Source organism: Podarcis tiliguerta, assembly GCF_965153285.1.
Source record: "Podarcis tiliguerta genome assembly, chromosome: 4".
In the NCBI taxonomy this organism is placed as follows: Eukaryota; Metazoa; Chordata; class Lepidosauria; order Squamata; family Lacertidae; genus Podarcis; species Podarcis tiliguerta.
In genome coordinates, this window is record NC_139537.1 from 64843265 (window position 1) to 64864687 (window position 21423).

Genomic DNA, 21423 nt, shown 5'->3' on the forward strand with positions numbered 1-21423 from the left:
TGGGTTGGGGTGGAGGAGGAGGAGGAAAGTTGCCAATCACTGTTGTTGTACAGGCTCTTTTCATAAGACCCTGCAGATATGCTGGAACATCTTGATTAAGTTTCAGATTTCACATTTCCCAAGACTCCAAAAACAGCCATTCTGCAGACTGATGACTAGAGCTGGTGGATAAATTGTCTGAGAGTGATGTGGGATTCATATCGCAATACCGGTTTCAGACAACTTGAGCAGGCAATACATTGCACCTGAGGAGGTGCAAGCACCGCTCTGTGAGCTGGAGTGCTATCAGGGCTTGTTCAGCCAAGGGGCAGGAGGCTTCCCGCCCTTCAGCTGAGCAGTTTAAGAAAGCCCCTGCAGCCTGCATGAGCCAGAGCAGTATGGGGGCTTCCTCAGGGCTAGGCAATGTATCTTGGCTGCTTCTTCCTCTCCTAAGGTGGGGAGGCAGAAGAAGCAGAGATACATTACAGACATTGTGTTTATATATCAGGATATTTAGCTGCTGATGTCTGTTTTTCAACATTGTGATTTACCCACGCGTCATCAGTAGCGCCGGGTGGTAAGAGACAGAAATTGTGCATAACGGCAATGAGAGTTTGTTGCCACTGGAGGGCAGTGAGAACTGATATTTACAACGCTTTCCCTCCAAGGCCTGTAGTATTAATTTCTCTTGTTGTGTTAGCCATGCACTGACCAGACTTGTTTTGTGGTGTTCTGCAAGGAAGGGGTGCAGTGTGGGATGGGGGCATACAGCCAGATGTGCCCACCAAAGGCTGTGCCAGCCAGCCAGGCTCCCCGCTGCACTGTACCCAGTGATAGGGTTGGGCTGGCGTAGTGCGTTTTGTTTAGCCTCCGTGAACAGGTGTGCCACAGCTGCCATCGAAGGTCACAATGCTGCTGCTGCAGCACGGTGCACATAAGACAAATACCGAGTAAGCAGGATGCACTTTATTTACAGCCCCAGCATCCTTACACATTTCTTTCTTTTGGGGTTTATTAAAGTGTGTTCTAAGCAATCATTTCCCAAATAAGGCACCGCAGGGGCTTTTAGCTCAGGTTAGGTTAGCCACCAGGGATGCCTGGTACAAGCCATGAATCAATTAGGACCCGATTTAGCATGTTTGATATGTATTCAGAATGCAGAATTGACCATAGATCAATCTCTCTTTCTCTCTCAAAAGTCTTAGGATTTATACAATGGCAGGGTGCGGAGGGAGCCTGCTTCAGCCTCACTGGCCCAGCCCCGTGTGGCATCAGCTTTTCAACATCGTAGTCTGGTGCTGCTGAAACAACAAGCTGCATTGCCCCCAGCCACTGCTTGGGATGACACAGCTTGTTCCCAGTGCTGGGGTGCGGGGCAGAGCAGCATTGCACTACTCAGCTGGCAGGTGCAAAGGCTCCCGCCCCTCCAGCTTGTGTGCAGACAAAGCCTACCTTCCCAGGTAGCAGCACCCAAGTATATGGAGCCTCTCAGGCTCCATTTGGAAAGCTGCCTCCACACTGCACGGGCAAGCTACCGTATTTTTTGCTCCATAGGACGCACCAAGTTTTTTTGGGGGGAAATAAAGAAAAAAAAATTTATTTCCCCCCCAGGCGCTTGCGGGGAGAAGCGCTCTTCTCCCCACCGCCTGCCTTCAGACCAGGTCCGGGGACAGCGGGAAGACGCGCTGCGCCTCCCAGCTGTCCCCGGAGCTTGCGGGGCAGGCAGCGGGGAGAAGCGCTCTTCTCCCCACCGCCCGCATGCAGACCAGGTCCGGGGACAGCGGGAAGACGCGCTGCGCCTCCCTGCTGTCCCCGGAGCTTACGGAGCTGGCAGCAGGGAGAAGCACGCGCCTCCCCGCTGTCCCCCGACCTTGTGGGGCTGGCGCTGGGGTTCTCCTGAAGTCTGGAGAGCGAGAGGGGTCGGTGCGCACCGACCCCTCTCACTCTCCAGGCTTCAGCGAAAGCCTGCATTCGCCCCATAGGACACACACACATTTTCCCTTCATTTTTGGAGGGGAAAAAGTGCGTCCTATGGAGCGAAAAATACGGTACCTTTCTCCAGGGAGGGCATGAAGCCCCCACCTGCGCAGGCCCAATCTTCCTCCTGCTCATTGGCAAGCAGGAGAAGGATTGGGACTCCCTCAACTGGGGAGCAGTTTAACAGAGACCTCATTGCCCTAGTGGCTCATGAGAGTCAGGGACTCCATAAAACTGCTTGGCTGAGGCAAGGGCAGTGGCACTCTCCTCAGCCAAGCAGTTTGAAGAAGTGGAGGGAGGAACAAGCTGTATTGTGCCTCATCGATGCAGCATGTTGCTCCCTCTGCACCAGTATGAGGGCGGTTTCACTGAGTCCCCCCTGCCTGGATGCAGCTTGTTCTCCCTTGGCACGCAGGTAGCAGAGGGACTCAGGAGCAGCAATGTACCGAGTGAAGCCGACATCATATATGGCCCAGGCCTAGGAGGCTGTGATGCTGCCATGGGCTGGAAGCCCTGGACCATTGTGCAATGAAGCTGCCTTGCACACCAGAGCCAGACTTGAGGGCAACATCTGTCTCTGCAAATCTGGCCTTGATGAGGAAGCAGCTCATTTCACCCCCCTCAAAAAAGTTCTCTCTTGGGGGGTTTCCCCAGGCACATAACTATTTTTATCCCCTTAACGTGGCTTTTAAAACTGCTCTATGAAGCTCAAAAAGATGAACTGCTGCTGCAAATCAGCGCACCATACCTGAATCTTGGGACAATGCTTCATTTTTTCTTCCTGTGGGATCGTGTTGGTGACGACGACTGCTTCGAAGGCAGCATTATTGATCCGCGAAATAGCAGGGCCAGAGAAGATCCCATGAGTGAGAATAGCATAAACCTTAGTTGCTCCTGCAGACACTAATCTATAAAACATAGGAAGGGGGAGAGCGGGAGATGTATGAATGTCAGCACAAATCTAGAGTGCATGTTTCAGGAAATAACAAGAGTAATTACCCGCTCGGGCAAATGCAGACAGATGCACAGAGCTTGAGAACGTGCTTCTCAGACTCCAGGCACCAGTGGTGGAGCTTGTCTCCAAGGTGCATGTGTGCACATGGCTGCACCCGTGCCAGGGGCAGAGGACCAAGAGGGCCTGCCCAGCTGCCAGAGGGGCAATAGCCCCGAGTGGCTTTGCAAGGTCTCCCAAAGCAGTGCAGGGTGCCCCCGGCAATTGCTCTAGTGACTCCCCCATACACTACACACCTGTCGTCGGCCTGACTTCACCCAGGAGGGCAGGCTGCCTCTTTCCTCCTGGAGTGACTGACCGCCCCAAAAGGAAAGACACAGGGTGCTTGCTTGGGTAAAGGCAGGAAGCCCCGATGCCCCTCCTGCCTGCATGAGCCCCAGAGGCTTTGGGGCTTGCTCACTTATCTTGGCTGCTTCTTCCTCCCAGCATATTGTGGTGTTTAGCTGCCAACATATCACAATGTTGAAAACCAGTTATGACCCTGCCCTACTATGCAATGATCCTGCACAGTTGTAAACGATGACTTAACTACAGAGTTCATCTATATACCTAGGTAGGCTCCGTGGAGTAAATTAACAGGCTATTTCTTAAAACAGTGTATTTCAATTAAGTACCGTATTTTTTGCTCTATAAGACTCACTTTTTCCCACCTAAAAAGTAAGGGGAAACGTGTGTGCGTCTTATGGAGCGAATGCAGGCTGCACAGCTATCCCAGAAACCAGAACAGCAAGAGGGATTGCTGCTTTCACTGCGCAGCGATCCCTCTTGCTCTTCTGGCTTCTGGGAATCAGGATATTTTTTTTCTTGTTTTCCTCCTCCAAAAACTAGGGGCGTCTTGTGGTCTGGTGCGTCTTATAGAGCGAAAAATACAGTATGTTTTTATGGGTAGCTTCAATCTTAAGTCGTAGCAGGCAGAGAAACCAATGTTTTGTGTGTGCAAGATCTCTTTTTCCTGAACTAAAATGAAACCCATCCCCTCCCCCCCCCCAAAAAAACCCTCTGCTGCTACCCAGTTCTCTTCATAATGAAGGTCTGCCTCAGTTTTTTACTCACTTGTCCGCAGCGTGACATATTGTGCCACATGTGTCTGCCATGTCGTCTACAAGAATGGCTACGCGGTTGCTCACATCCCCAACCAAGACCATCCGGTCCACTTCGTTGGCTTTCTTCCTTTCTTTGTGAATCAGGGCAAACTCAACATTCAGTCTGTCAGCGATGGAAGTGACTCTGCAATGAGCGGGAGCAAAACATAGTCAGGGCTTTTGTATTAAAAGAACTGACGCATCGGAACAAAACTTTTAGATCCTATAAAAACATTACAACAGCAGTAGATGAGTCACATGGAGCAAAATTCAACCCCCACCTCCCCTCAATTTAAGGCAGGCGAGCATTTATAATCAGGATCTAGATTGGCTTGATGGAGCATTTTAAAAATTAGCTGCATTTGATTACATTAGCTGTCTCAATTTAGCATAATGGGTAGCTTGATAGCAAGAGAGAATCTTTGCTCTTTAGAGTGCAGAATTTTATGTTAAGTACGTCTCTCATGGCAAGATGCACATGATAAGCGGCTCTCGCCTGCCTCTAGCACCCAAGTCTTTGTGCATTTGGCTGAACCTGCGAAAGCTTGCTTGTGACCCAGAATCCCAGCCCTGTGGATGGATGCCTTCTGGCATGTGAAGTCTCCCATGACCACAGAGGACCTCTCTGCTCTTCCCACAAAGGCTAGGGAGGCTGGGACTACTCAGCACGTTCCTGCCTGTGTTGAATAAAACCAGAGTGCTAATTTCTCAAGGAGGCTTTGGTAACCCCACAGACTACCACCACCACACGATGCTGGAGTTGAAAAGACCTGCACTGGCTTCCCATCTGCTGCTGGGCCAGTTTCAAGGTACTTGTACCCAGAGTAACTTAGACCATGTACAACCCCAAGTTTACCACTACCATTATTTGGGGCGGGGTGAGAAGCACTATTAGTGGTCCTCTATGAGCCAGAAACAAAATTCCTGTCAGTGAGGATTTGTGCTTTCAGTATTGTGGGCCCTAGCCTGTGGAACTGCCTCCCAAAAGAAGTTAGGCAGGCACCATTGCTACTGAGTTTCAGGTGCCTGGCCAGACCTAAATGCAAAGGCCTATTCCACATTTGCCTTGGCAGCTGAAAGCAGTTTCTACATATATCACAGTGGTAACTTTTGCAAGTGTGGGTTTAGAGGGGTTTAGTGTGTAAAATTCCCATGAAGCTCACTTGCTAGCAAGTGACTGCTTCTTTGCCTCACAAGGTTGCTGTGAGGATAAAATGCAGAGGATGTGAGCTACATTTGCCAAGGAAACAACCAAACAAAATGCCAATCAGGTCCCAAGCAGACCTGGCATGGAAAGAGCTTTAGGCTCTCCAACTTGCTTGGAGGTCAAGGCCCCGCTCAGCACTCCAGTTCTGGATGTGGGACATCATTGCAATGAAACCAACAATTCATGCTTTGCCAGATGGGCACCTGAAGAGGCTGAGGCTCACAGAGCTTTCCTGTAAAATTTGCCAGAGAGAACTCTGTAAGATCACTTCCTTTGTCTGCTTTGGCAGGAAGCGGTAACCCTCCATACATCCTGCTGATCTGGGCAGCCTCCTCTTTCTTCATCATGCTTCCAAGCTGGCTGCACGTGCATGTCTGAGCTCTGCAGCCCATTCACCATATTTGAAATCACATTTTGTACTTTTGTAACTTAGTGGTTATAAACGTGCCTTCATTTTGCTACTGTTAAGTGTTTCTTCAAGACCGAGGTTATTTAAGTAAACACAATTTTTACTGCTTCACAAAACTCTGTGTGTGTGTTTGTGTGTGATTGTTGTTTTTAAGGGGGAGGAAATGGGCAATACCAACAAATATCCAGTGTGCCTTAAATCATTCTGGATTATTGTTTCTAGGAGGTTACAGGAACCTTTCCTTAGCTTCCAAGTTTAAGCTGCAAAGGATGGTACTGTGTTGAACTCATGTAAACAAGGAAGGATAACAACAATCTATCATGTCCCAATGTCTGAATCCTTTCCCGCACTGGGATGATCCTGTGGGATCTCACACAAGCATCCCTAGCCTTGCCCACCAAGCAAAGTGCAGAGCTTGGAAATCATCTGGTTGACCACTGTGAAAACAAGGCTAGATGGATCTTTGTCTTGATCCCGGACAAAGAAATTATTTTAAGAAGGTAAGATTGCCAGTGAACTGCTTGGAACTCGCTTCTTTTTTTAAAAAATGTTCCACCTACAGAAGTTAAGCAACCCATCAATCACTTAGATAAACATCAATTGCCAAAGTGGTTTCTGCTCTGTAAAAGGAAAGCTGGTGAGATTGTTCCTCCCAGCATACGGTCTGAAGGCCCCTGTGGTCAGCACTTTTCTGAAGCTAAGGAAGCCTTGGTCTGGTCAGTGCCTGAATGGAGAAACCACCTGCAGAACAGCATGTAAGCTGCCTTGGCTTCCGTAACAGAAAAAAAGGTGGGTTCTGCATGTCAGAAACTATATAATAAAACAGGTTAGCTGGAGATTGCATCCTACCTTTTTGCTCCTCCCGCATCTGGTGAGACAATGACACAGTTCCTCCAGTCTACAATATTTTCTTTGATCCACTGCAACACAGCTGGTTCTGCATACAGGTTGTCCACCGGGATATCAAAGAAACCCTGGAGATTGCAAGAAAAGAGGCCGCCAGGTATTAATTTATGGAGATACACTTTCATACAGTTAACAAGCTGCAGAGGCAGGCTAACAACTGCCAAAGTCTCATGCAAAGTAAGCAGATGAGGAACTTTCTCTGCCACAGCCATTGTCTCACACGTAACTTCCTGGGGATTGTTAGCCAGTATTGAGTGGGACCAGGGAGAAAAGTGGGCAGGGTCACAAGCAAAACTGGGCAGAGCAATGGATGAGACTCTTATCTTTGCACAGCAGGCAACACTTCAGCCACGCAGAAGCTGGAAGCTCCCATATGCACCCACCCACCACACCCATCTTTATCCACACAAACTAGAGGTATTGTCACAGAACAAGGACACATTCCCACCAGGCAAAAGCACCTGAGGGAAGTGTGGAGCAGGGCTGGTGAGGGGTGTGATTGAAGGCACGTCCCTGATGAGAGTATATAAAACAAAAGGCAAATACAGACATGGGAAGAAGCACATACCACCTTTGCTCCAATATATGTCCAAGTGCAACATCTAAACGGCTGAGCTTGACCATTTTAAATGAGATGCTGGTCATGCAGTCTAGCATCTAACCCTCTTACTGATATGCCCATTTCACTGAAATGCTTGAAACAAGAGAGGCAAGGACACCCCAACAGCTGTGACGAAAAAGCTGACTGAATACATTTCAGCCTGCTTCTAAGCAGCCATGTAACAGCCACTGCTTTGTGACAGTGACTGAATTTAGTGACTCCAAAAGGGTGGGTGGTGTTCATTTTTATAAACTGCATCCCAATTCTCATTAGCATCCAGGCTGGTCCTCTGCCTCTCTTGATTCTGCCACTTAAGGGAGCTGCTCTTCACTTCTTTCTTCCTACTGAAAAAGTTGTCACTTTTTGAGAATGAAAGAAGCCATTTGGACCTTCCTACACCATTACGCCCCCATCACATGCACAGCAAACTCAAGAGTTGGAAGCCCATGGGAGCAAAAAGCAGGTGTCTTACTTGGCCTCCAAGACTGCGTGTGTTGTCTACAGCTGACAGTCAACAACCTGAGGCTTTATGAGAGAGAGAGCTGGAGAGATAGCAGTTGCTTGTTACATATTTTAAATGCCCCAGCCTGGAATTTAAACAGACCACTGCAGTAACAAAGCCCATGATGCTTCAAAGCAACTCTGGAGACCACAGGATTACCCAAAGGAAATCACTGCACCCGGCTTCAATTCTAGTAGAGTCAACTGCAACATAGGGATTGCTGAAGTGCAGGCCTGCTCTTGAAGGTCCAGATGGCCAACAATCATGCCACCAGTGGCTAGAAGGTGGATCATGTGATGACAGTTGAATATATCCTCGTCTCCAGGCTCTACTCAGGTTGGTGGCTTTAGTTTTTAAAGCCCTAAAGCAGCCGGGAATGAGGATTTTCTTAGGAATTGCTTGTCCTTTTGAACCTAGTAAAGAACTGAACTCAGCTTCTGAAACCCTTCTTGTTATCAAGGGAAAAGGGTCTTTGCCTGTTGCTCTACTCAGATGATGGAGCAATATCCCTAGAGAACAACACGTGCCCCATATTGCCTATTTTAAGTAGGCACTGGAAACATGCTGGGAGCGTTCGTACTATCACTTCCACAATCAAGCTGACTTTTTGTTTACAAAGGTGGGGCACAAATTTTAGTAGACAGATAGATAGAACAAAGGGTGGAATCAAGCTTCTACTCACACAATGGGATTTCACTTTCCTCTCCTCCCATCTACAGCCTCCTATATACCCCCCCCAAAAAAAAACACACCCCTGCACAACAGATGCGGTGGGCAGCTGGAGGTGGGAGGAGCAGAAGAGCAAGTTGTCTATTCCGCTTGCACGCAGACCTAGCTGCACACGACCCAACACATTTTCCTGATGGCAGTGCAAACACACAAAGGGAAGCAGCATACAGGAAGGAGAGAGAAAAGGAATCCTCATTACCTGTATCTGGGAAGCGTGCAAATCCATGGTGATGATGTGATCTGCTCCAGCAACTGATAACATGTTGGCGACAAGTTTTGCAGATATGGGAGCGCGGCTCTGGAGGGAACAAAAGACAGGTTTTATGAACTTTGGGGTTGCGGGGTGGATGAGAAGGAAGTCATAAGGTCTCTCGGTTCAAGCGATGCAAGTGGACAAGTGATCAGAGCTCTTCCACACTTCTTATAATATCTATGCATCTCTGTATATAAAGTGGGACCTGCAAACAAAATGTTGCAGCTGTATCCTCATCCTCTAACACAGTGGTTCTCAAACTTGGGTCTCCAGCTGTTTTTTGACTACAACTCCCATCATCCCTAGCTAGCAGGACTAGTGGTAGGGGATGATGGGAGTTATAGTCCAAAAGCATATAGAAACCCAAGTTTGAGAAACGCTGCAGTCTAACAGAAGTGCTTCTGCTCAGGGTTCCAGCCTGCCAGCCACACCTTCACCTCTAGCCCCCCTTCGAGTTGCCTTTTTTATATACCTTACACTCAACATCCTGTGGCATTCTCAGTTCTCATTGGCATCAGGAAGATTATTACAGGTAAGGAGTCCCAAATATGTGCTTTCCGGGCTTGCAACAAGAGCTCAAACCAATTTCTTTACACACTTCAAATGCTACCTGCTGTTGCTCTCAATTCTCGTCCCAACCCTGGGGCAGATATGCACCCATGTTTTTAATGGTAAAGGTAAAGGGACCCCTGACCATTAGGTCCAGTCGTGGCCGACTCTGGGGTTGCGGCGCCCATCTTGCTTTATTGGCCGAGGGAGCCGGCGTACAGCTTCTGGGTCATGTGGCCAGCATGACTAAGTCGCTTCTGGCGAACCAGAGCAGCGCACGGAAACGGCGTTTACCTTCCTGCCGGAGCGGTACCTATTTATCTACCTGCACTTTGACATGCTTTCGAACTGCTAGGTTGGTAGAAGCAGGGACCAAGCAACGAGAGCTCACCCCGTCGTGGGGATTCGAACCGCCGACCTTCTGATCGGCAAGTCCTAGGCTCTGTGGTTTAATCCACAGTGCCACCTGCGTACCATTTTTAATGGTAGGAAAGGGTTAAGGAAGGGTTGCGGTAACGCAGAGGAACAAATGACACATTGCTTTTAATGTTCTTAATGCGTTTTTAAAATGTGACACCAGAGGGCGCTGCACAGCCACCAGCAGCGTTTCGATGAATATAAACCAACAACGAAGTAAGAAAAACCATTTAAATTAAAAGTACGCCCTGTGACGTTTTAGAACGATATACCTAATGCCCTTCTAATAATGTTAGACAGGTCGGACTCTGAACACAATCGTTTGGCTTTTCTGAAAGCAAGGGCTTCTGTTTTAGACCTCTTTGGATATTTTTTAAGCCACTTCCTAACTCCAGACATTCAAACTACTTTAATATAGTCAGGGCCAAACACAAATGCATGCTGAAAACTACGGCTTCTTATAAGGAAAAACAACGGGGGGGGGGGGGCAATCTGCAGCAGAGACCTGCACAAATGAACCACTTGGCTTCCTGTTGTTCTGCTGCAACTTCCCTTCCCCACTCAAACCCATTTGCCTTGTGAAGATAATCTGGGGGCAGGGGAGAGATCAGCTCTTCCCTCATCCCCTTACAAAGGCTTCCTTGACAGTTTTTTTAAACCAAGGGTGGAAAATCTGGGGCCCAACTGATCACATTAGACTACAGTTCCCCTAATCCCTGAGCATTGGCCATGCTGGCTGGGGATGATTGGATTTCATAGAATCGTAGAAGTGGAAGGGACCCTGAGGATCATCTGAGGACCAACCCCCAGCAATGCAGGAATAAGCAGCTGTCCTGTTCAAGGATCGAACCTGCAACCTTGGGATTATCAGCACCACATCGTAAACAATTGAACTATCCACCTGGAGGACCACAGGACCCCAGAGATCTCCCAACGAGGCTGTGAGAAAAAATGGAGACCTACTTGTGACAGAGGACTTTGCATTCTTCTCTCTCTCTCTTGTTTAGATTAGTTATTGCATTGCATAGTATTATGAAAGATCTTAAAATCTTATTTAAAAAAAATTCTCCTTAACCCCAAAAGGAAATCTGGTTTCAGATCCTGAAACTAGGGGGAAAAAACCAGCAGGGCAGAATTTTCAATGCGTATCAAGGGTGCTGAGCGCCCCAACCCATTTCAAATGGTCCTCCTCCCTCCCCCCCCCCCCCACATTACATTAAGTGTTGCCTAAGCAAGTGTGTATTTGGAAATATTTGGCTACTGAGGTAATATGTAGTTTGGAACGGAACAGTGAACAAATCATTCCTCTTCAAGTAGTAAACACTGACATCATTCCCCCATGTGATGAAGTTTAGTTCTTAGGAATGAGGAACCAGATTTAACTGGGAAGTGGGCCTTTTCCAAAATGGCATTTAGATATTTTGAAAGCACTAAGAAATTGGGGGAGGGATGGAATGCATTCCAGATCACCCCATTTTTGATGCAAAACACAGCCATAAGTTGATTCCTCCATAAAGGTTTGCCTCACCAACCACCAGGTTTACCATGACTTCCATTCAGGTCAAAGCATGCAATATTTTGGCAGAATGGGACATACAGTATTGCTACAGAAATTCATCTTGCGAAAATGTAGCATTTGAAAATACTTGAAATGCAACTGTCCCACTAAGGGTCAACTCTTCCAAGTACCCCCACACCCCTAACTTTTTGATGGCTTCTTTTACATTTCATTTTAGGAAGCTAGTCCTAATTCCTACACAATTGCAAATACTGAGGATGCAAAGCAGTTGGCAATGCCTGCAGGAAGTGGAAAAAGTCAGGAGAAGAAAGGAGAGTTGTAAAAGGCTGAAAATGGACAAGAGGGGATAGAGAAAGAAGGGGGGGGGGCAGACACTCAGAACAGAAAAGTACCATATTTTTCGCTCTATAAGACGCACCAGACTACAAGACGCACCTAGTTTTTGGAGGAGGAAAACAAGAAAAAAAATATTCTGAATCTCAGAAGCCAGAACAGCAAGAGGGATCGCTGCGCAGTGAAAGCAGCAATCCCTCTTGCTGTTCTGGTTTCTGGGATAGCTACGCAGCCTGCATTCACTCCATAAGACGCTCAAACATTTCCCCTTACTTTTTAGGAGGGAAAAAGTGAGTCTTATAGAGCAAAAAATACGGTAACTGCAGAAACAACAGAACTGAGAAAGAACTGTGACAGAAACCACTACCTGGCACAGCTGATACACAGACAGCCATGATTTGGGGCTGAGCTCTTTTTGGGTGTGGGTTGTTGTTTATTCATTAAAACTGTTGTTTAATGCATTGCAAACTGCTTTTAATACAGATGTATATGAATTACTGTTCATATATGTTAGATTTAACTGAGATGGGGCAATCAGCTTCCCCTTACTCATAGCAGAGTCACATGCATGACACAATCCACCAACCGCTTCTGACATATGGTACACATTCATTGCAATGCAGTTTGCACCTCTCACAGTGAATGAATGGGTGACTGCATAGCACTAGAGCCTCAAACTGCCCACTCTTTCAAGAATAAATCCACACAACTGAAAATCCAAACAGTGACATTAGTGGAACACAATATAGCCAAATACACATATTTTTCAAAAATATGGCTAATTATAAAAAAATGTGAAGAATTTCATTCAGCCAAAGCACATAGCTGAAGACATACCTCTCTTCACTGGCTATTCTGCGACATCAGCAGCCAGGAGGCAAAGTTCAACATACTGCGTACATTATTGATCTCGGGACTGAAAAATGAAGTGCTAAAGCTGAACTGATAGGTGCCAGAACCAAGAGCTACTGCTTATAAGCTACATCTTGTCAAGACACCAGTGTGACAAGCGCAGAGAGGACATCTCTGATAATTAGCAGGAAGTATTTACTTTGCCTCATGGGATGTTCTGGCCGCTCAAAGCCCAACTGTGGATAGGTCACATCCAGGCTATTTATCTGGTTCTCATTAGCAAAGAGGGAAATTGGCCATTAACACTTTCTGAAGACTAAGGTGTCTTTCCGTGTGAAGCCATTAATATGTTGTCACTTTTTGAATATTCAGAAAACCACATCCACACACCAGCGTAAGGTTTACTTCAAATAATAGCTTGTTGGTGCTGCCAAATTGTAAGCGCTCTGGGTGGCATCCAGTTTGTCAGCCTAACTTGCACAATGGTCTTCTCCTTTCTTTCCTCCATCTCTGCCCCAAACTCCCCAAAAATCTGCTCTTCAAGGTTGGATGATAGGCAGGTGGAGGAGAGAAAGAGCAAGCAGGTGCAATGTTGGCGATCGCCTTTTAGTACAAACACTGGGGCAAGGAGACACTTGCACAATCGGGTTCCACGTCATCTAGATTGCAACGTGCCTCCAGTCCAAGAGCACCATGACAAAAGGTGCCTGCAGGGAACAGCTTAGCAAGTAAACCCAAGTCACCCAAGTGAACAAGCCAAGTCACACAACACGGGAGAAGACCCAAAATTTGAGGGCTGCTAGCCAAACTGACCCAAGGGAAAATGTTGTTCCTTCTCTAGTACAGCAAACATTTCCACTTAGCATCTCTTTTTCTGATTGGGGCAAATCAATGCTTCAAAAGGGAACCCAATGAGCCAACAGAAGAACCATTCATAAGTGTTGGTCTAGCATGTATGTTTCGTGAATAACATCTGGAAATCAGTGAACTGTCCAAGTTGGGTGTTTTAAAACCCCTCTAAAAACCAAATCCTTGAACCTTCAAGGAGTTAGCTGCTGGACATTTTGCTTACAAATTATACTTTAGGATTAAGAGCAAGAGACAAAGCTATTAGTCACAGCTCCTTTGTGTAACACAAACAACAAATATTTAAGAATGACATTAATATTTTTAGAAGATCTGAAACCTGGAAATTTCCAGTCACTTTCTCAGCATCCTATAGAACCACACCAAACTTCTGGGACTGGACAGGTGAACTTGTCTACCACACTTTTTGGCTTATATGTTTCTACTGTGTGTGTGTGTGTGTGTGTGTGTGTCTCATGCCTACACAACCCAATTTCCAGTTTTCTCCTTCAAAACTGTGATTGATTTATGCTGCTTCTCCAATAATCAAGGTATTTGCTCTGCATGTGTGGTGAATATCCTATATACACACACACATAAGTCTTAAACAGCGGCCTAGATTTAAAACCTTCCTACTCTGAGTTACCTAATTTTTCGTTTACTTTGGAAAAGGTTTGATATAAACTTCAGTATGAACTTTGTTGTGTTGGCAGAAAGTAGTAATGTTATCTGGAAATGCAAAAATCCCAGGGTTTTTTTCCTTTCTTGGTAAGGGAGGCAGAGCTTGCTCAAATGTAGTTAAATATTATGCAATTAAACTGAAGTTGAGATCAAAATGGGTCAGCCGAGATTCTAATAATCCATGGTACATTTTAAATCAAGATAGCTGTAAAGTACCACTTACCCATCTACCTTGGTCCTATATAGGAAAACACAACAAAAGTCAATTAATGAAATATGCAAATCCTGTTCTCTCATCTGCAAGAATAGGATAAATTTTAAAAATCATTTCAATCAGAATTCCCATTGACCTCTTTCATATGCGGTGAAAATTTTAGTGTTGCGAAAAGAATGTGTATATGGGTTAAATATCAGGTAGTGAGATTTGACATATTGAAAGAAGGATGTTGCATATGATTTGAAGAACTAAAGAGAATATTGCATCCTCAGTGACTTCCCTTTAAGGTAAGAAACTATAAAAGTAAAAAATGGAACTCTGAGATCACCTGGTTCAGTATCTCCCCCTCCCCAACCTTTAAGGCAGCAAAAGGTCATTATCAAAAACTTGTCATCTTATTGTAAGAGATCTTAAGTAGAAATATGTTTCATTACTGGGGAAGAATGATCAGCTCTCTAATATTCTAATATGAATAGAACAAAATATTCCAAAATGGAAAAGTGAAGCAGGTTTATCTAATTTAAAAGGGGGGGGGGGATCACTATAAAGTTGTGGGGTATTGTACTCCAAACAAGTTGCATAAGATTTATAATGGTAAATAATGACTGGAGATGCAATTTCCCATGGCATTCCCTGCCCTGTCATTCCAAGAGTGTGGTTAGAACTAATTATAACTTATTGCTCAGTCCCAAAACTAATCTCATGTGGCTGTCTAAGCACAATATTTTTCAGAATGTGTTATGCCTCTAACTGATTTGTTCACAGCTGCAAAAATTGTGGTAGCCAAACACTTGAGCCCAAGAATGCCTATAATTAAAAGAATGCATTACTAAAGTATGGAAAACAGCACAATTAACATAATTGAGTAAAAGAATTAAACTGAGGCAGAAGACACAGCATAGGAAGATTTGCTAGGAGGCATCCTTTTGATTTGTTTAAAGCAAAGGTGTAACATTGACATAAATGCATACAATTGTTTATCGGTATCTAAGCATGAAAAATAACGAGAACTGTACTGCATACAATAATATATTCCTTGCTTCATACTATGCTGCACTATTTTTATGCCAAACACACCCACAGGTACTTACATTTGGATTTTTCAACTGCGTTTGTGGTAGAATGTACTCAGCTCTCATTTGCAACATTAATATTTGCCGTATCAACTACCAAGTATGCCATGTTGATCTCAGGGCCATCATGATGGGTTAGGGAGGAAGAATCCTCTTCGCCAGTTAAGATCAAAATTCACTTGGGAGCAAAGCTGACCAATTTCACTGGAAACTAAGAATTCTGCAGAGTGCAGCTATAACTACACTAGGTTGTTTATAATAGTCTAAATGAAGGGTGGGGAACATTTGGCCCTCCAGATGTTGCTGAACTTAAACTCCCCTCATCCCTGACCATTGGCCATGCTTTCTGGGGCCAATCAACATCTGGAGAGCCAAAGATTCTAAATACATTTCATAATTTGGCAAATCATGGCAAATGTGCAGAGGCGGAAGAGGATGACTCTTATTTTGACAAACACCTTCAGAGAGTAACCACCGCTCACCTACCTTGTCTTTCTTATCTTGCCTAGCGTAAGGGAAACATGGGATTACTGCCGTAACTCGGGAGGACGACGCAATCTTGCAAGCATTGATCATGATGAGAAGCTCCATCAAATTGTCGTTTATTTCACCACAACCACTCTGGATGATGTAGACATCTTCCCCTCTTACACTCTCACCAATCTCTACACTGAAAAGAAAGATGGAGACACAACGATGACATGACTGGGCATGTTAAGTCTATAAAGAAGAAAAGTAATACAGTGGTGCCTCGCAAGACGAAAAGAATCCGTTCCGCGAGTCTCTTCGTCTTGCGGTTTTTTTCGTCTTGCGAAGCAAGCCCATTAGCAGCTTAGCGGATTAGCGCTATTAGCGGCTTAGTGGGCTTAGTGGATCAGCTGTTAAGCGGCTTAGCGGCTTGGGAAAAAGGGGGGGGGGAGGAAAAAACACCCGCAGGAACTCGCAATACATTTTCGTCTTGCGAAGCAAGCCCATAGCAAATTCGTTTTGCGAAGCACCTCCAAAACGGAAAACCCTTTCGTCTAGCGGGTTTTCCGTCTTGCGAGGCATTCGTCTTGCGGGGCACCACTGTACTTAAATTCTGTTCCTAAACAATACATTTTAACTAAGCAGCTTAGCTCTCTGCAGATAAGGCTTACTCCCCAAACCCAAAAATTGCTTTTCAGGCAAGAGGGGTCCTTAAAAACCAACAAGTTGTGGCAATATGATCAGAGGCTTCACGTATTATGATAGACTTAACCACAGGCTTCGCCTTTATAGGGTGTTGTACTACTTGGCATACCGTTAAGTTTCAACTCACTAACTCCTGGGAAGAAGAATTGATTGTTAAGCCATTCTGAGAAGTGAAGCTCTCAGCTTCCCAGCAGACTAAAATTTCAAGGATCCTAGGGAGGAAGCCATGACTATTTAAAGTGGTGCAGTACTACTTTGTATAGTGCAGACGGGGCCTTCAGAGCGTAAGATTAGAGGGTTAACTATTATTCCTACTGAAATCAGTTGAGCATAAAAGGGCTTAACTTTGGCTCGATTCTGCCAGGAGTTTGCATCATTTACCTAGTTACAAAAAATCCACTGTATTCCAAATGTATCAAGGGCAAAACTACTAGTTAACCATTAAGATTCTACCCCATCTCCACCCCCCACCTCCAAGGTTAAACAACATTCTGCTGTGGTGGTACAGATAAAAGGGCAATCAAGCTAGATCTTCCCCCAGAAGAACATCAATGTTTGTTTTATGCAATTTATCAAATTCAGCCATTTGGAACTTTCGGTTCAAGTTCGAAGGGTGACGGGTGCAAAATGCCCAAACCACTAGACAGCTGAGGAGATTTTATACACAAAGGTGCACTTTTAAACCTCCTTATTTCACTTTGAATTTGCACCATTTTATAAAATGCACGGCAGGGACTTCAGCACAATTATTACAACAAATCCCCTCTGCCCAAAATATATTACATTCCGAATGGAATCAAAGCTACGCATGTCAGTACTTCAACTATACCCTCCTTATGCCATGATACCTCTCACTCAAATGCACTATCTATGAGTATCGTTCACCTGTGACAGAAATAACACACTTATATTTTGTTTGATTAACAGGTGTGAAGCCCAACAGCTAATGTAAGTTTCACTTGTGGACATGACCTTGGCCTTTAATCTACAGTATGCAGAAGAGCCCCCCTTCCCCCCGGCCAAGTCTTAGTGAGAAGATTATTGAATGTGGCTCAGTGTTGGCAACATAATTTTTTTGTCCAAAGGGTAGAGGTCCTCATGCAAGTATTCTAAAACAATTTAGGCACAATTCTCTCTCAGACCCACTCACCACCTAGGCTTATGGGTTCTCTTTTCAGTCCACAGGAGCTCCCCTATTATTTTATTTAGTATGATGGGGAAGGTACAGAGGTGAGCAAATGTACACAGATGGGAAGAGAACAGCTAACTACAGTGGTACCCCGCAAGACGAATGCCTCGGAAGACGAAAAACTCGCTAGACGAAAGGGTTTTTCGTTTTCTGAGGTGCTTCGCAAGACGGATTTTCCTAAGGGCTTGCTTCGCTAGACGAAACGGCCCTGCCTCTCGTGTCATGGCGACGGTCACTGCACGCACGCACGCTCGCTTCCCCGCTCCTCCGGCTCGCTCCCACCTTCCGGCTGCCGACTCCTCCGGCTCCCTCCCACCTTCCAGCTGACGGCTCCTCCGGCTCCCTCCCACCTTCCAGCTGCCTCGCGCCGCTGCCCACCCCCCTCGCGCACTCCCCTCAGAGAGCCGTTGTCGCCAGCAGCCAGCGTCGCGCTCCTGAGCCCCGCCGCCCTCCAGCAGCCGCGTCGCGCGGTGGCCACAACGCGCAGGTGAGTCCGAGGTACCGGCTGCGGCAGCTGTCCTGCTTCTCCCCGCCCTTCCCCGCCGTTGTTAGTGTTTAAATGCAGTGGTGCTTCGCAAGACGAAAACACTCGCACAATGAAAAAACTCGCAGAACGAATTAATTTCGTCTTGCGAGGCACCACTGTACTACTACTACTACTACTACTACTGCTGCTGCTGAGCCTAGTTGGATGATCTAAGTGACATTAAGCTAGCTCAGCTTATGTCCACATGGGTACTTGGTGCACCACCTGTCAAGGTCAGAGGAGTAGGCTTGCTATTGTTCATAAAAATGCCATCTCTCTCCTCAGAAGTCCAATCTGAACTGCATCTGAGTTCAAGGAGATGGCTTGAGGCGTCATGCTAGAGACAGAAGAGGGAGGCTGATAAGAGTACTGTCCAGCCTGCTGCGCTACAACTTCCCTAGCTGAACTGGTGGAGGCAGTTTCAGATGTGGAGTTGGGGGGCTTCAATATCAGTGTTAGAAACTGAGATATGAAAGCCAGGAGCTAAATGGCATCTTAAACCTAGGTTAGGGGCGCCACAATGGAATGTCTAGGTGTACTTTTTCATAACAAGAATGCAAAGTTGAAAATGAAAGAACAGCAGCCAAGATATTATGTTCATTTTTCCATATGATCTAGTCCTTCCCCTGCCCACCCCCCTAATATTCTTAAGAGGGTCTCTTCTCCAGTCATCATAGAGTAGCTGAAAGTGCAGAGGCAGAAAAAGGCCCTCCTTTCCTTCCACTCCACAGTTTTAATCAGAAATCTTAGGCGCAGTACTGTACCCAGAGCTCAGAAACTGCTTGCACCAATGAAATTCCCTGTTGCAAAATGTGGGAGTTTCAAATGCTGTTCCAGTATCCAATAATTGCAGGACTACATGGCTTCCATGACAACCAAGGGGCTATCTCAATACACTGTATGGTGCATGCGCCTGGACATAGCTTGACCTGGTATTTGCCACAAAATGGATGGGAGGGAGGGGCACATTGTGAGCCTGCTGTCATGTATGGCTCACTCCCTGGTCCACCCACAAAGGCTTATGGAATCCAGTGCATGTTTTTAGAACCCACCCTATTCTCTTGACTATCGTTTATTTTAAACTTTTAATTTTGTATTTTTAAATTGCGATCATCTGCCTTGGAACCTTTTGGTGACAGGTGGGTAAGAAATTTAACTAATTAACAACAACAACAGCTGCTTCAGCAACTTGCTGCATAATCTGCCCTCAGATTCCCCATTTGGGACCAATGGGACTGAGGCTCCTTTACCATGGGCAGAGGTGAGAGTTCACTACTCCTATAACCCTAGAGCTCAGGATCCACACAGTGACCGACAAGAGGTTCAAGCAGAGACAAGAAGGAAATGGATCTCATGATGCACTTTTGGGACTCGCTGCCATGAGAAGTTGAATGTAACGATGGCCAAGGTTTGCTTACGCTTGATAGCCTTGCCTTATGTCCAATAAACTTGCAGTCTTTGTACTTGACCATGCTCCAGACTCAGGCAATAAGCTGTGCCTTTTTGCAGTAAGCTAAGCAACTGCTTTGGTGCTGTGGGTTAAACCACAGAGCATAGGAATTGCCGATCAGAAGGTGGACGGTTTGAATCCCCGTGGCGGGGTGAGCTCCCATTGCTCAGTCTCTGCTCCTGCCAACCTAGCAGTTCGAAAGCACGTCAAAGTGCAAGTAGATAAATAGGTACCGCTCCGGCGGGAAGGTAAACGGCATTTACGTGAGCTGCTCTGGTTCGCCAGAAGCGGCTTAGTCATGCTAGCCACATGACCCGGAAGTTGTACGCTGGCTCCCTGGGTCAATAAAGCGAGATGAGCGCCGCAACCCCAGAATCAGCCACGACTGGACCTGATGGTCAGGGCTCCCTTTACCTTTAACTTTAAGCAACTGCTTTGGCCTAAGAGAAGGAAAGGAACAAGAAAGCAGGAACTTCCCAGACTGGGCCTGCATGCAGAGACCTACAACCTCTGCTTCAGCACCAACCACCTATTTACGGACTGCGTCTGGATAGGGAAGGCAGATTCTTTCCTTCTGCTTAATTGGGAAATGCAGCTTTCACATTCTACACCATGTAATCATTTACATTTAATGCTGTACTGCTGTTATACCAATATTTTTCACTGAAATGCTAGCCCCACATCCCCTCCCCTCGTTTTGGGATGTACATCACGCCATTCAATTTGTATGCATTGTATTATTGTGCCCGAACGTAACAGTCCAAACGCAATTATGTGCAATTCTGGCAGCCGAACTTCGGAGGGCTAGATGCGCTGGCAGCCTATTGACTCTGGAACTTGCCCCCTAAGCTGGTCCAACAGAACAAGAGTTTGTTGACCCTCAGGGCAAGGCTTATCAATTTACACAGGCATTTGCCTCAGGGCTTTTCTGGGAGAGGATTACCATATTTTAATACTGAGCCAATTGGTTAATTGTTCACTTCTATTAATGCGTAATGCTGAGCACACACTTGCAAGCTCCCAGCGACGGTGTTGCAATAAGCACTGAACAAAAAAGCATGCCGCAAGGCCTGTTGGGGTATTAATCTGGATGGTCAAATTCATATTTTGCTTCTGTTCCAAAAGAAGAAGAATACTTTCCCTTAAACTGCACAAGCAGTATTTGTTTTTCCAACCACAGTTGGTGGCTGCAGCTCTAAATGTTGTTGACAGAAAACACAGAATGCTTTACACACATTTAAAGGGACAGACACACAACATTTAAATGCTATATTTGGGGGGGAGGGGGGTTAATGCATGTGAGCCACTGCATGTATTGTCCAGGTCACATGCAACTTCCTGACTTGCAATATGTGGCAGAAAAACGTGTTTGATGACATACAAGGCACTCCAAGGCACAATGCCAACCACCCCTGCTACAGCACCTTATCATTCCCTACTAAATAGTCAAGTCTTTGCTCTCAGCCTGCTCAAATACCCGAAGTCAAATACCCAGTGCTTGAGTGCTGTGCTTGGATGTGGGGAAACCCCAATCCAAACAGCTGGTCAACTAAGTTAGTATCTCTCAGACTAACCTGAACGCAGGATAGTTGCAAGGCTAAAATGTCACTTTGAGCACACCAATGGGGTTACACCACCACCATCCCAAGCAAAAGCAGTCTTTTCAACATTCTCAATTATTATTTAGGTCTCATTCTGATTGAGAAGATATTCAAACTGTTTAAAAAAGCTGCTAAAGAAATATATCTCATTATCAGAAAGGAGAGGAGAGAATAACAGTAACTTAAAAATGCTAAATTGTTTTGGTGGCAGGAAATAGAAAGAGCTGTCAATTGGGAGGTTGTGGACTCTTTCCTTGCAGGTTTTTAAGCAGAGGTTGGATGGCCCTCTGCCAGGGGATGCTTTTGTTGAGATTCCTGCATTGCAGGGGGTCCCTTACAA

The 21423-nt window shown here is 45.9% G+C and overlaps 1 protein-coding gene across 2 annotated transcripts in view; it reads right to left on the minus strand.

Moving 5' to 3' along the window:
- The window catches only part of PRPS2 (phosphoribosyl pyrophosphate synthetase 2), a 28543-nt gene that overhangs the window by 2418 nt on the left and 4702 nt on the right, over positions 1 to 21423 (minus strand). Inside the window, exons 2-7 of one of the 2 annotated variants that reach the window (XM_083437500.1) lie at positions 15631 to 15814; positions 14078 to 14092; positions 8604 to 8702; positions 6516 to 6640; positions 4022 to 4195; positions 2705 to 2864 (exon numbers count right to left, since the gene is read on the minus strand). In XM_083437500.1, coding sequence (XP_083293626.1) covers positions 2705 to 2864; positions 4022 to 4195; positions 6516 to 6640; positions 8604 to 8702; positions 14078 to 14092; positions 15631 to 15814 — 757 coding nt within the window. The remainder of the gene's footprint in view (positions 1 to 2704; positions 2865 to 4021; positions 4196 to 6515; positions 6641 to 8603; positions 8703 to 14077; positions 14093 to 15630; positions 15815 to 21423) is intronic. The other variant, XM_083437501.1, reaches the window with a different exon arrangement.